The sequence below is a fragment of the Ambystoma mexicanum genome, chromosome 11 (genome assembly GCF_040938575.1).
Source record: "Ambystoma mexicanum isolate Mex_15411 chromosome 11, UKY_AmexF1_1, whole genome shotgun sequence".
In the NCBI taxonomy this organism is placed as follows: domain Eukaryota; kingdom Metazoa; phylum Chordata; class Amphibia; order Caudata; family Ambystomatidae; genus Ambystoma; species Ambystoma mexicanum.
Window position 1 is genome coordinate 1,286,755,947 of NC_090934.1, and position 14,750 is coordinate 1,286,770,696.

The following is a 14,750-nucleotide window of genomic DNA, read 5'->3' on the forward strand; positions in this document are numbered from 1 at the left end:
GTGTCTGAAAGGTTGAGGTACAAGGATTGGGACCTTCCGGATGATGTTATGGAGGTGTTGCTTTCGGCCAGAAGGCCGGCAACTAAAACTCTATACCGCTGCCGTTGGAACAAATTTTGCAGCTGGTGCAGAGAAAAGAATATTGAACCCTTTTCTTGTGGTACACCTATGGTGTTGTCATTCTTACTTTACCTGGCTAATTCAGGCCTACAGGTTGGCACAATTAAGGGCTATCTCGCAGCGCTATCAATCTTTAAGCGCACTGCAGAGGAGCCTTCATACTTCAAAATTCCATTGGTAATACAATACCTAAAAGGATTAACTAATGTTTATCCCCCGAAACCTTTTCAAGTTCCCTTATGGGATTTAAACCTAATTTTAAACTTCCTAAAGGGTGCCCCTTTTGAACCACTACACTCTTGTTCATTGAAGCTTCTCACCCTCAAAACTGTTTTGCTAATAGCATTGACATCTGCTAGAAGGGTTAGCGAGTTGCAAGCCTTATCGTGTAAACCTCCACATACAATCTTTTACAAGGACAAAGTTGTTCTTCAGGTGAAGCCTAACTTCCTCCCGAAGGTAGTCTCGGAGTTTCACATCACTCAGAAGATTATATTACCTTCTTTCTACCCTCCTCCTCATCCGGGGAAGGAGGAAGAGAGACTGCACAGACTGGACCCTAAGCGAGCCTTGAGCTTCTATATCAGCAGATTGGCTAAGATCAGACAAGCAGACCAACTCTTTGTAGGTTATGCAGGACATAAGTTGGGCCTTCCAATAACAAAACAAACCATCTCCAGATGGATTATTTTAGCCATTCTGGAGTGCTACAAATTGGCAGGAAAGGAGCCTCCTCAAAATCTAAGGGCTCATTCTACCAGGGGTATCGCAACATCCTCAGCCCTTCAAAGAGGGGTGCCAATTCGAGATATATGTGCGGCTGCCACATGGTCGTCCGCACATACATTTACCAAATTCTATAGCCTGGATTCCTCCTCTAGTCAAGAAACTAGATTCGGCAAGGCTGTGTTACACTCTGTCCATTCTGGAAGGGTAACATAACTTTTATTACTCCCGCCTCCAGTCACAATACCACTGCTATGGGAGTCTATCTAAGATAAGGAATACGTCGGAGGACACAATCCCTTCGAAGAACTAGTTACTCTTACCTTGTAACGTTCTTTCGATGGGATGTTCCTCCGACGTATTCCTTATCGACCCTCCCATCCATCCCCGCAGTATGACTTCCTGTGGGTTTGCAGCCTATGCTCCTTCAAGGTGATTAGTCTAATCCAAAAACATTACTGGGGACGACAAAACGGAACTGAGCAACGGACGCTGCGCGCGGCCTTTATAGGCAGGATGACGTCGACGTCGGCACGGAGGCCGTCGAGGGTCATCGACTCGGCGATCATCGACGCGCAGCGCCCTCTGGCGAAAAAATTTTCCGAGGCCAGCAAAGCTGAAGGATTTCTATCTAAGATAAGGAATACGTCGGAGGAACATCCCATCGAAAGAACGTTACAAGGTAAGAGTAACTAGTTCGTCTCACACATCGACACATCCAGCAGAGGGCAGTGCACAGGTGTCAAGATGAGAAGGACGGCGTGGATGCATGCCATTAAGTTTTCATCTGGCGTGCAGGAGCAAGTGTAGACCTTTTTCATTTGTCAACCGATGACAAGTTGACAAAGAAGAAAACCTCCACTCAAACCGCCAAGTCCTTGGCCATCCTGACAAAACCAGGTCAGAAATCCTTCCCTCAGTCCCAGAGCAGGACCGAGTTTAAGCCCTGCGCCTTCTCCGGCTTCAAAGGGTTCCGGGACCGCGGTACACAGAGGTCTGACAGGTCACCCAGCGACAACGGGAGGAAGCAGCAGAGGACGTTGTGCAGACTTTTCTACTCCCCCTCCTCTTCCCCCCTCTCTGACGCCAAGAAGCAGTGACATCAAGGTCGGGGAACACACTTTGTCTATGGGGGGCTATTTGGTTCTGTTCCAGGACACCTGGAAGCGTCTTTTCAGCAACCCGTGAATCCTATCCGTAGTCTCCACGTGCTTCAGTCTTCCTCTTCCTTTGCCTCTACCATCCTCTCTTCCTCTTCGTCAGATCAGGTACCCGGCTCTTTTTTACGGGAGGTTCCTTCGCTCTTGGAGATGCAGGCGATAGAACCGGTTCCTCTTGTAAACTGGGGCTCTGGGTACTATTCCAGGATTTTTGCGGTACCCAAGAACAACTAGGTTTGCCTGAGGGCTGTCCTGGATCTGTCATTTCTAAATCTGTCTTTACTGCTGGAACGCTTCAAGATGATTACTCCCGCACAAATGGCTAAGTCTCTGTGTGCAGGAGACTAGATGTGTTCCATGGACCTCAAGGATGCGTACTTGCATGTTCCCATCTATCAACCGCATCAGAAGTTTCTGCGGTTCACGATTATGTTGTACCACTTTCAGTATAAGTTGCTGCCCTTCGGCCTAAACTCGGCTCCTCGTGTCTTCACGAAGTTGAGGAATACAGTGGCAGACCTTCTCTGCGTGGAGAGCCATCATCTGTACCCTTATTTGAACGACTGGCTGGTGAGGGCAGGGTCACCCAAAGAGGTGGTGCACACCTGCCAGAGATTGGTGGATATCCTTCATTAGCTGGGTTTCTTCCTCAACAAGAGAAAGTCGCAGTTGTGCACATCTCAAGAACTGGTATTCCTAGGGGTGCATTGGAACACTACCAATCATCGTGTGTTTCCTACGCCGGAGAGGCTTCTGTACCTTCGCATGGTGGTGGGGCTCTTTCTGGCCAACATGATCACCTCAGCATGGTGGTTGCAGCACATTCTGGGCCTGATGGCCCCCTACATGCTCACTGTACATCACTCTCGCTTCAAGATGAGACGCCTCCAGCTTCACCTGGTGGCCAATTGGGATCAGGAGACGGGGTCTCAGTCAGACAGGATCCGAATACCACTGCTCCTATTGCCAGATCTTTGGTGATGGATGGAAATGTTTAAGTGGGAGCCCCCTTCACTCAATGGAGCCTACCCTGGTGGAGACAATGGACTCCTCTCTTTCAGGCTGGGGGGCTACTCTGGAGGGCTACGTGATTCATGGAGCATAGTCCTGGATGAATGCCCTCCTGCATATCAATCTGCTTGAGCTCAGGGCAATGGGCCTCGCCCTCAAGGCGTTCTTGCCCATCATCAGTGTTAGAGAATGCTTTGCTAAGTGCAATTTACCCTCCATATTATGGACCCCCCCAAACATTTTGCTTTTGTTTCAGTGACCTAACCTGCATTTTTCCAGTGAAGCAAAGCCTTCAGCTGCGTTCCCCTGCGCTTTCGCTCATTTGTTATGGGGAAACTGATACGTCCTTCAGACTGTCAGTACTGGGAAACTATGTTTCCCTTAGTCTCCGACTATGTTGTGATTTTTTGTTAACTTTTTTTCTGTGCATCAAGTACCTTACTGTACCGCGCACAGGGGTCTTTTCATTTCATGGCCCTATACACCCTCTAAGGATTTTTTGTTGGTTATACAAGTTTGTGCAGGACAAACTGGTGGCAGCAGTTTACTTTACTGGTATTTTTACTTATTTTTATTGTACCATACTGCGGTTATCGCGTTTGGTACCTGACAGTGGCCAGTGCCAAAAATGTCCATGCCACAAAGTCTTTTGTTCTGTCCTTTGGACATCCTGTCCTTAGCCTTCACCCAGGTCGAGCTGATCCGGGACTTCCCCATTTGGGCATGCAGCCTCCTGTGAAAACCACACCTTTCGCGAGTTCCAGCATGTCACATGGCTGGCCCACGCCTGGCGTGCATGCAAGAAAGCAGATATTCCATTGGTTATCCCAGATTTGAGCACAAAACGAATCTTGGATAAGAGAAGGGGCTTTGCATCCATTCCAGGTCGATCAACTGAAGTTCACTCCGAACTACAGAAGGAGCCAAGTATCCTGAAATGCTGAAGCAGACCCGTGGAACCGCCAGAGACTGACTGGAAGGTTTAGCACCCTGAGCCTGCTGCTGTCCCATCGGACCCCTATATTTGTTATCGATCTTAGAAGGCCTGCAAGGGCACTTCAACCCTTTGGAGTAGTGGGAACTACTCTCGGCACCTCCTGATTACCCGCCAAAAGAGCCTTCTCTGAAGTATTCCTGGGCCGTTCAGTTAACTGACCAACTCTACACCTGGGTATCGCATAGGAGCTCTGTCGTCCGAAGTTGACACTGGAGACTTGGGAAATAGCTAGCTTTTGGTCCTCAGCACTCTCCCGCCTAATTTCGGAGTCCTAGATCTGCATGGCCGCGATCTAGGAGTGTGTGCCACACCGCAAATCTTTGGGATCCCTACGTCACTACGCTGTGGTGACCGTCACTGTATGTGCTTTGCCTATCTGCCCTCCTGTGCCTTGATGCCTGCTGCACCGGAATATTCTTTCTCTCTTCTTCGTGAGCTGAGAAAAGGCCACTGTCCCATCGCGGATGATCGGTATACACGCATTTCGCCGACCTATTTTTGGTCGTGGTACTTTTCATCGCCGGATTTTACATCGCCAGAAACGCTGTTTTTTTATTTATTATTTTGGGGGTGTTTTGTTGGGGTTCGGGTATTATTATAATAGTAAGGGGGAGGTCTGGCGGGGAACCTCCCCCCCAGAATAAAAAAAAAAAAACTGGATTTCTGGCGATCTAAAATCCGGCGATGAAAAGTACCACGACCAAAAATAGGTCGGCTAAATCACGTAGAACTGGACGATCGTCCTGTCCTGCAGCCGCTGAAAGCCAGAGCACCAAGAAACTGCAGAGCTCGATCTTAAAAGCGACCTCGACTAAGTTTGGTCTGACCTGCTGAGGGGCAGGGGTATTTGCTCAGTGGCCGCTGGCACAACCAATTTACTTTTTATGCATAGGAATCCCTTAAAAGATCCTCACTTTGGCTGGGTTAGCCTGCACTCCCTAGCTATTCCCGAACGTCGAGTTCTAGTGAGTGTTTGCTGACAGCCACCACATCTTTTCTTCCGTACCTGCTCTTGCTTACCAAGTCCGGCTTTGCCAATGCATCTATCAAGGTCCACCTGACCGCTATATCCCAGTACAACCAGGCTCCATTAAAGCTCTCCCTGTGGTCAAACAGGCTCGTTATAGAGTTCCTCAAGGGCCTCTTCAGAACATTCTCTCTGGTGAAGTATCCTTCTCCTGTGTGCAAGCTGAATGTGGTACTATCAGAACTGATGGGGCCGCTATATCCTGATACAACCAGGCTCCAGGCAAGCTCTCCCTGTGGTCAAACAGGCTCGTTCTAGAGTTCCTCAAGGGCCTCTTCAGAACATTCCCTCGGGTGAAGTATCCTTCCCCTGTGTGCGAGCTGAATGTGGTACTTTCAGAACTGATAGGGGCCTCCGTTTGAACCTATGCATCGGGCCTCCTTGTAGTTTCTGTCCTGGGGGACTGCCTTCCAGGTGGCTATCACCTTGCCCAGGCGGGTCAGTGAAACACAGGACCTCTCCTGTAAGCCTCCGTCATTCCATTCAGACAAGGTGGTTCTGCAAACTCATCCTTCTTTCATGCCAAAGTTCTGGTTGGATTTTCATCTAAACGAGCTGTTGGCTCTACCGGTTTTCTTTGCAAACCCGTCTTCTCCTGCTGAAAGATCTTTGCCTTTGCTAGACGTTGCACGTGCCTTTAAGTTCTATGTTGCATGCACAAAGGATTTTCAACACACTTCTCAGCTTTTCATCAGTTTCGGACCTGTGCGACACGGAAAAACCCTGTCTAAGACGACTTCTACTGTGTCGACAGGGATCCAGGGAAGAGTCCCCATGTCGGCCAAGCAGTGCTTTGCAACCTGTTTGCATGTGGTGAGCCTGTTCCAGCTGTAAGTGTATTGCTTCTGTGAGCCTTGTCACCTCCTGTGGTTGTGTATATGTACTGCTGTGTAATCATATTCATGAACATGTGAATCCATGTGAGACCCTATGCTAGAGAAGGAACTAGTTACTTACCTGTAACTCCTGTTCTCCAGCATGGGTCTTAAATGGATTAACATGCAAACCCTCCATTGTTCCCTTCTCTGGCTTAAACTGGTTCCTACTGACACTTTATGTGCACAACCAGATCTGAAGATGGCCACCAGGGGTGGAACATGGAAAGACCCTGTCTAAGACTTCCATCTCCAGGTGTCTCTTTCCGGCTTGTCACGCATTCCAATCGTCTGCCCAACAGACCGCTATAGGCCGATCGAGAGCTCATTACACCAGCGCCATTGCAGCGACTACAGTGTTTTTCTCGAGTGTTGACATGCTCGACATCCGCAGGGCTGCTTCATGGAGGTCTACCCACAACTTCACGAGATTCTACTGTGTCGACAGGGATCCAGGGAAGAGTCCCCATGTCGGCCAAGCAGTGCTTTGCAACCTGTTTGCATGTGGTGAGCCTGTTCCAGCTGTAAGTGTATTGCTTCTGTGAGCCTTGCCACCTCCTGTGGTTGTGTATATGTACTGCTGTGTAATCATATTCATCAACATGTGAATCCATGTAAGACCCTATGCTAGAGAAGGAACTAGTTACTTACCTGTAACTCCTGTTCTCCAGCATGGGTCTTACATGGATTAACATGCAAACCCTCCATTGTTCCCTTCTCTGGCTTAAACTGGTTCCTACTGACACTTTATGTGCACAACCAGATCTGAAGATGGCCACCAGGGGTGGGACATGGAAAGACCCTGTCTAAGGCTTCCATCTCCAGGTGTCTCTTTCTGGCTTGTCACGCATTCCTATCGTCTGCCCAACAGAACGCTATAGGCCAATCGAGAGCCCATTACACCAGGAATGTCATTGACTGTGGCATTATGACCCAAAGTGGCAGCAATAGGTTATAGAAGCGGCAAGCAGTTTTAGCTTTAAAGGGAAACTGCTTTAATATTGCTAAGAATTCCCAGCCTGATAACTGGGAATATATTCATGAGCATGTGAATCCATGTAAGACTCATGCTGGAGAACAGGAGTTACAGGTAAGTAACTAATTCCATCTTCAAATTGATCCATATAGGTGAGAAGGAGTCCCAATCTCGAGCCTTACAGTTCCCCTCAGCTCTTCTTTTTTTGATAAGCAGCAGCTGTCCAAGGACAAGCCCTGCAGCCTCATTACGAGAAAAGTGTGGATAATATTTTACATTTTCTTTTTTTTAAATATGTCATGCTCAGAATCAGTAGACCAAGAGTTAGACACAATGAATATCAAAATGGTCCTCTGCTTCCAGAGGATACAGGAACATCCATGGACAAGACCGTATCAGGTAATATTATCCCCACCAAAAATATCGCCGTACATATGGTCGTCGGGAACGGCCAAAGGTGATATTTTTGGTGGGAATAATATATGGGGTAAATGGATGGGGGGATGCGGGGGTGTCCCCCGCTCCTTTTTAAAAGATATGGGGGCTGCGGTGGTGTCCCCCGCAGGTTCCATGGGATAATATCGCCGCAAAAATATGTCGAAATTTTTGTATGGCGATATTTTTGCGGCGATATTATCACATGGAACCGACAAGACTGTATGACAGGCAGTCAGTGTGAGTCTGAGGCAGGTAAAGAAGAAATGAGCACAATTAGAGGCCTGACGGGCTATCCCCTCAGAGGGACGCAGCCACAGTTAGAGTAGCACCACTAAACAAGAACATGCCTGAAAAGACGAACAAGATGGAGATGTCTTTACAGCAACCATGATGCAAAGAACGGAAGGAACACGATTATGCTCGGAATGTATATCACCTCCCGGTCTTTAAACTCTGTATTTCTCAAAATCGTACCAAGTCCCTGCAGGCTCGTGCCAGCGTTAGAAACGAAAAAGCGTAGAGGGATCAATTTGAGACAATCTGCGTTTCCATCCCTCAAGAGTGTTCACATAGTCCTAGCTGCGGACATCAGTCTGCCCACACCGCCTGCTGGCAGGCAGCCTTCGAAGTGGGTAAAACCAATCGCATTCAAATGCTTTACACACACATATAGGATCAAATGTATTTCTTTATTGGCTCATATACATTTATTCACATACATGTTCAAAAGTAAGTATATTCACCCACTTTTTATTAAAAACGTATGCTGGAAAATCGTTGCCACATTTTAACTAATTTACCATACTCCCAGCTTAATGATTTCTCATTTCGTATGCACTGTCTCCTTGTTTTGTAATACTACTACTCTTTTATCGGGTACTAAAAGCAACAGGTTAACAATGTTTAAAATCTCTTTTCGTATAATGGGTATCAGTAGATTTATCCTGGCTTTACTATAAAGTGGGCCGCATAGGAGATCATTTGTGACAGTCTCTCTGGAAACATAATTTGCTATGTCACATTTCTGATGGCAGTTCATTTAAACGCAGCCAGGAAACCGTGTGTTCCTTTTAGAGAGTGCCCAGGGCTCCAGATTAGATTATGATGTTGGACAATTTACGGTGCATTTTTTGGGAGTAAAACAGCCATTTCCATTCAAATTAGAGGTGTTTTTCAGGTGAGTAACGAATATATTTTGACGCTTATACACACATCATTTTTTGTTATACATGCTTCTTTGTACCTAAAGATTCATGTAAATTATAAAATGGATGTTTACCCAGGCACTAACAAGATTAGAGCTCCTTTCTGTGGCATTGCTGTGCTCGTTCGACTGATCCAAACCTATCTGTGGAGCTGCATGTGTAAATGTGGGTAAGCGCCAAAGTGTCTGTTGCTTCCTAGTTTTTGTTTGGAATGTTTCTTCCCATTTTTCGTTTTAGCCGAAATTCGGCAAAGCCACCTTGACCAAAATATTCCCTTGAAGTGTGTGCTTTCGCATTTCGCATTTGTTTTTTTTTTTTTTTTTTTTCCAACGCATTTCGCATTTGTGTAAGGCTAGAGCATAGATCCCTTTGCTGTTTCATTGCTGCAGAGCACGTGTTCACCTACGGTTGGAATTATATGAATAGTCTAGTCCCTCCATTTATAACAGTCATGCCTCTGTCTCTCCCAGATCCATACTTGGAAAGGAAAGTGTACAACTATAGTTAGACAGGTTGGGCTATTCCCCTCTCCCCCTACTGGGCCTGTGTGCAGACATTTGGGATATATCTTTTGTTTTCGGCTATTTTTGACTACGTAATAATGTTTTCTGAGTAGGTGGGTAAAAGCGTTATGTGGGACTGTAGGGTTATGGGAGGCCCAGTGGAACGTGTTGAATGGTAAGATTAGACATTTAAACAGCTCTGCATGACCATAGCTTTCATCTATCCATTTCCTTGTGTCAGAGCCCTCTGAGAAATGGGTGTGGAACCTTTCTTTTTCTCTGCAACATTGCTTCTCGGCAGGGAGGCATTCACAGTGATGTGTGTAAAAGAGAATGCATTGATAAATCCTAGAGATGAGGGTGAAATGTGGTCTTTTTCTCAAAGTGGGAATAAGGTATTGTAAAACAAGCAAATGGGTGGGCTCCCCAAAACCAGCTAGAGCAACTTCACAACTCTGCACACTTCTTTCCTATGTGATTGCTTTAAGGATAAAAAGGAGCTACTTTATATTGTATAATTAATATGATGCACATGTACTTTGGCTTAAGAGAAAATACATCCTTCATGCATGCTTCATATATTCAATGTCATGTTTAAATGTGTGCAATTGTATGGCGTGTGTCCTATGCAGGGAAACATGTTACCCCCTTGATATTGATGCTGATTGGTTGATGTGCTATTGGGCTAAATGTGGTCTGTTTTTTGGGTCCACTTGGACTATAAATAGGTTTCCATCTTTGGCAATCCTTTTAAGTAATTTTGCTGTGTAGCTGAGGAGCAAATGATGAGCAATACAAAATGTTGTTTATTTGAAGATATGTTTGCCCCCAATAAATACAGAGGCACGCAGGTGGTCTGTAATGATTCTTCTCTCTCTTTCTTCGCACATGTAATCTCCTGCACCCATCATTTTCCTGGGCCGCCCTAGCAGTTCTGTTTTCCACTGTTCTCGTCCCTAACTCTGTCCTTATTTACATAATATTGTGGTGTGGTACAGTGTTGGTGCTGTGAGGGCAAAGTCCCTGCCTCCCATGGCACTGCTCCATTGCTACCCAATGTATTCCCATACCCTCACTTCAGAGACTTCAAAATATGCCTATACAATTAAATTAGTGCTGGAGTCCCCTCCTTGAGCTGAGCAGCACCACACAAGATATGTCTGCTGGAGCTCGCTTGATTGCTAGGCATCCAAGTTCATATCCCGCACAGGAATGCATGTGTGCTGTTACTTCCACTGAATCCTTCTCCAGAGATGCGAGAAGACTGATCACCACATAAAGGCATGTTTTATAAAAAGGTGTGTGTGTGCTTACTTGTGCTTCCTCTGATCTCTCTACCTCTCTCATGCTGTCAGTCAGCAATGCCAAGGAGATGGTTGTGGCATGAGAAGTGTAGGAGAGACATACTGCCTTGTGCCTTAACTCTCCTGGCCCTACCCGCCTCCCTTTTCCCACTGCCAACAACAGGAGATAGACTACCTCAGGAGTGTGTGGCTGGCATGGATTAGAGCAGCGCATATGGACTCCCTCCCTGTGCCCAGCTCCTGGTAGTGTGTGGAAGGAGAGCACAACCCAGCTGTTCTTCAAACCATGTGAAACCCCACATCTGGCGCAAAAACACTAATGGGTAACTAAGATGCCTTTCTAATTGCTTGCCGAACGCTGAGTATGTGAGACCTTTGTAGGCAATCCACCATACAATGATGAGCACCTGGGAATTTGATGGCAATCACTCACAAAATTCTGAACACCTGATCTTTTGCTTTTGAAATATAGGATGCAGAGATACACACATTCTGATTCTGAACAGAAGTTGTACATATCAGTTAGCGCCAATATAAAATCATTTAAATATTGCTTACATAGTTGCATAATTTTGTCAAATAAAGTACAGATTTTTCTGCTGTTGCCATATGTTTTAATAAAGTATTTAGTCGAAAAGTGCCATAGCCATACTGTTCTGATGCTGTCTAATGCTCTCCATATACAATGAGTCATTCCTGCCCATCTCCTTACACAGGGGTGTGAGCGATTGGTCTGATGAGAGTGGATGGGCGGGTACAGTGTGGGAGTCCCACAGAAAAAGAAACAAAAAATCCAGCAATACATTACTGCCATTTTCACATAGAACCTGTTTTCCATTGCTGCTGGTATAATGGGGTGGATGCCTAATTATAACAATTGAAGCTACTAATACCTATGTTGTAAAAGATTTTAAAAATACAACATGTTAATTGTTGTGACACAGCTTCATGGGGAATGAACAGCTTAAGAGGAATAATGATATCATTTTGTTTGTTCTCATATGGCGCCTCATGCCAGATTCCTCTCCCTTGTAATCATTGTAACATGTGTTATCACATATTGTAACAGTAATGTAATAAGAGGTTAATTTTCCTTCTGCAGGGGAAGTTGCGTGTGAGCCTCCTAATAACAAGCTGGACACATTTGTTGGAACACTGCATTGGAACAACACCAAATATTCTCTAAGTAACCTAAACATTCTTCTGAGAGGATGTGTTTTAAGAAACACAGAGTGGTGCTTTGGGCTAGTCCTTTTTGCAGGTAAAAATCATTGTCTCTGCCTTTAATTGCTGTTCACATAATATATGGAAACTCACCCTAAGACCACTACAAGAACAGGGCTACATGTATCAAAATGTGTTAAATCATGTACATTGGCATGTACTATATTCAGCAGACTCTTAATAACACCACCTTTTTTATATAGTGCTACATCTCGGATTTCTTCTGCTTTTAACAGTTTCATTAGTTTTGGCTATTAGGTGCAGCTGAAAGCTCCACTTTTAAAGCCACAAATATTGTCATTAAAATAAGAGCTTTCACATGAGATCTTGAAATAGGGACTTTGAATGTAGGTTTGTAATGCCTTTCCATGCAGGTGACATACAAGGATAGCTTTATGTTATGTTATGTTATATGTAATTATATTATAATTATACAGCGCGCATACGCCCAAGGGCATCTTGGTGCTAAACAGTCGAGGTGAAGAAGTCATTGCAGAAAAGGTAGCCTAGAAAAGGAAGGTCTTCAGAGAGCGCCGAAATGCCAGATAGTTGGAAGTATGTTGCAGAGCTCAGGGCAGCTGATTCCACACACTAGCGGCTACTACAGAGAAGGCACGGCCAACAATTTGTGACCGTCGAACCTAAGGTACTGCTAACAAGAGAGCAGTCTGAGAACGGAGGCGACAAGAGGGAACATAATGAACACATTTTTCCTGGAGGTACTCAGCTCCTAACTTATAGAAGGCTTGATATACCAAGCACATTGATTTAAACAAAATCCGTTTCTCAATATGAAGCCAATGCAACTGTCTCCGAATCAGTGACATGTGTGCTCTCGGAGGGGGGCGCACGATTGCTCTTGCTGCCGCATTCTGGAACAATTGGATGTGGTTTATTAGATAACGTGGTTGTCCACAGTACAGCGAATTACAGTAATCCGCTGTACTAAGAACATGTGCGGCAACCATCGGGGCATGAAGATTACATGGAATAAAAGGAAGAACCTTCCTCCAGGTGCGCAGCTACAAATGGCCAGATTTACAAACTGCACCAACCTGCTCTGTCCTAGAGAGGGAGGTTGAGAACTTCATCCCCAAGTTTCTCACCGAAGGAGATGGAAGAGGGAACGAGCCAAGAGATGCTGGCCAAAACTCTGGAGTCCAAAAGGAAAGAGGGCTGGTTGTGCCCACCACAAGAACCTCGGTTTTGCTACCATTGAGTTTTAGCGAATTGTTAGCCATCCAAGAGCTCAGATCCTCAAGACAACTTCTTAGTCGGGAGGCAGTTTCAGGGCGAGAGAGATCAAGGCGGACCAGGAGCTGTGTGTCGTCCGTGTAAGAATAGAACCCATGTGACAGAGTAAGCAGCAGAAGTGGACGAATAAATATATTTAAAAAAAATAGGAGATAAAGCGGATCCCTGTGGGACTCTGCAAAACAGAGGAATGGATTGAGAACAGGAAGGAGGGAGAAAAATAGATTGAGATCGGTCAGCAAGAAAGGCGTCAAACTAGCTCAGCACTTGGCCGCCCAGGCCGGCATCTGACAAACGGGAGATCAGAGTGGAATGATCTACTATGTCGAACGCCGCAGACAAGTCCAACAGGAGAAGCGTGCCCACCCCACCCTGATCAGCTAGGCAGGTTAAGTCGTCTAGCATAGAGTTAAGTACTGATTCGGTTCCTCTCCCTGGCTGAAAACCAGACTGAAATGTATCGAAAAACTTAGAAGTTTCCAAAAAAGATGAGAGAAGAGGAGAGACAAGAGATTCCAGAACCTTCACCAAGGCAGGAAGAAGAGAAATAGGCCTGAAGTTAGCGAGGACGCCAGGGCCCAGGGAGGGCTTTTTCAAAAGTGGTAGCACACAGGCATGTTTCAGTGCGCTGGGAATAAACCCCTCTTGAAAAGACAGGTACACGGCCGTAGTAATATGCGAAATTAGGTCTCCAGAGATCTCTTTAAACACTCTCTTTATATAGTTTGGCAATGGGTGCCACCCATTTAACGCACATCTATAGGATTTTCCTCCCATTTTCCCTCCAACCACACCCCTTTTTGCACTCTTTGAGTGGTTTTGTATTGTGTGCTGAATTTGTCAACCAGCCATTTTTACTCCCAAAATGGCGACTGCCATATTTTAATGTTAAGAAAAAGTAATTTCACTTTATTGATGCTTTTAAAAAACATTTTCTCCAGCTTTGAAGTTATGTTACACATTTTAATGTATTTTGTATTTAAAATAAACAAGTTAATTTAATGGTTACGTTTTGGTCTAAAATGTCTTTTAAAATAATCATATAGTGATTTGTGGGGTGTTGGTCATTGTTTTTGATGTAAGAAGCACCGGATTGGCTGTGCAGTGAGTGATGTCAGTATTATGTGGGTAGTTGTCCAGTCTCTGTGTATTTACCCAGGGCAGCCATTTTTCTGAGTGGGCTTCTGGAACACACAACCGTTTTCCATGAGGATGCCCCAGTTTTTCACATTGATGTCTTTATTTAAAGCAGTACATATAGGGTTCAGAAGCATGGAAACTCTCAGCAGAAGAGACCTATTTGAGGAGGGGTTATATAGTATGTAATATGCAATTGGTTATTCTTAACACACTTAATATCAAAGAGGTTTCTAAGCATGGCCATGGGATTCAAACCTGTGTTGCGCTGCGTCGTTTTGCTTCCAAGACTAGTGCGTAGCCACTGAGCTATACTACCCATGCAAATCCCCCAGAGACATCGCTGGCAGCCCTGCCAGGAAGCACAGTAGCTCTGGGGGGTTTCTGCAACCTGCTTGTCAGACCGGGGCCGCTGCTGCATCAGGCCTGCTGTCCCCCGCCCCCTGCACTGCAGCTGTCCTGGCCACAGAACACAAAATCCACACCATCTAGTGATGGGGGCAATGGGTCACTTGACTCACTTAGGTCCCATTGGGACCTATAAACACAGGGGTCCTGGCTGGACTCAGTCCTGGTGCCTTTGGCGCCAGGCTACTTTAGAGATGTGAGCATGAACACTTTATTTCAGTGCAGGAGTGCTTTTATTTTACAAGAACATTCCAGGAGCTGAAAGCCTTTATTCCAGAGAACATCCTCATGTGCTGACACATCAGGTGTAGCTCCCTATGCCTGGTCTTCATGTGCTGACTCATCGGGTGTGGCAGGGTGTGGCAGGCAGGCCGAACCTCGTTGG

The 14,750-nt window shown here is 45.7% G+C and overlaps 1 protein-coding gene across 1 annotated transcript in view; it reads left to right on the forward strand.

Annotated features, from left to right (window-relative positions):
- Nucleotides 1-14,750, forward strand: part of ATP8B4 (ATPase phospholipid transporting 8B4 (putative)) — a 5,389,235-nt gene that overhangs the window by 2,125,186 nt on the left and 3,249,299 nt on the right. Inside the window, exon 9 of the mRNA XM_069624764.1 lies at nt 11,445-11,603. Coding sequence (XP_069480865.1) covers nt 11,445-11,603 — 159 coding nt within the window. The remainder of the gene's footprint in view (nt 1-11,444; nt 11,604-14,750) is intronic.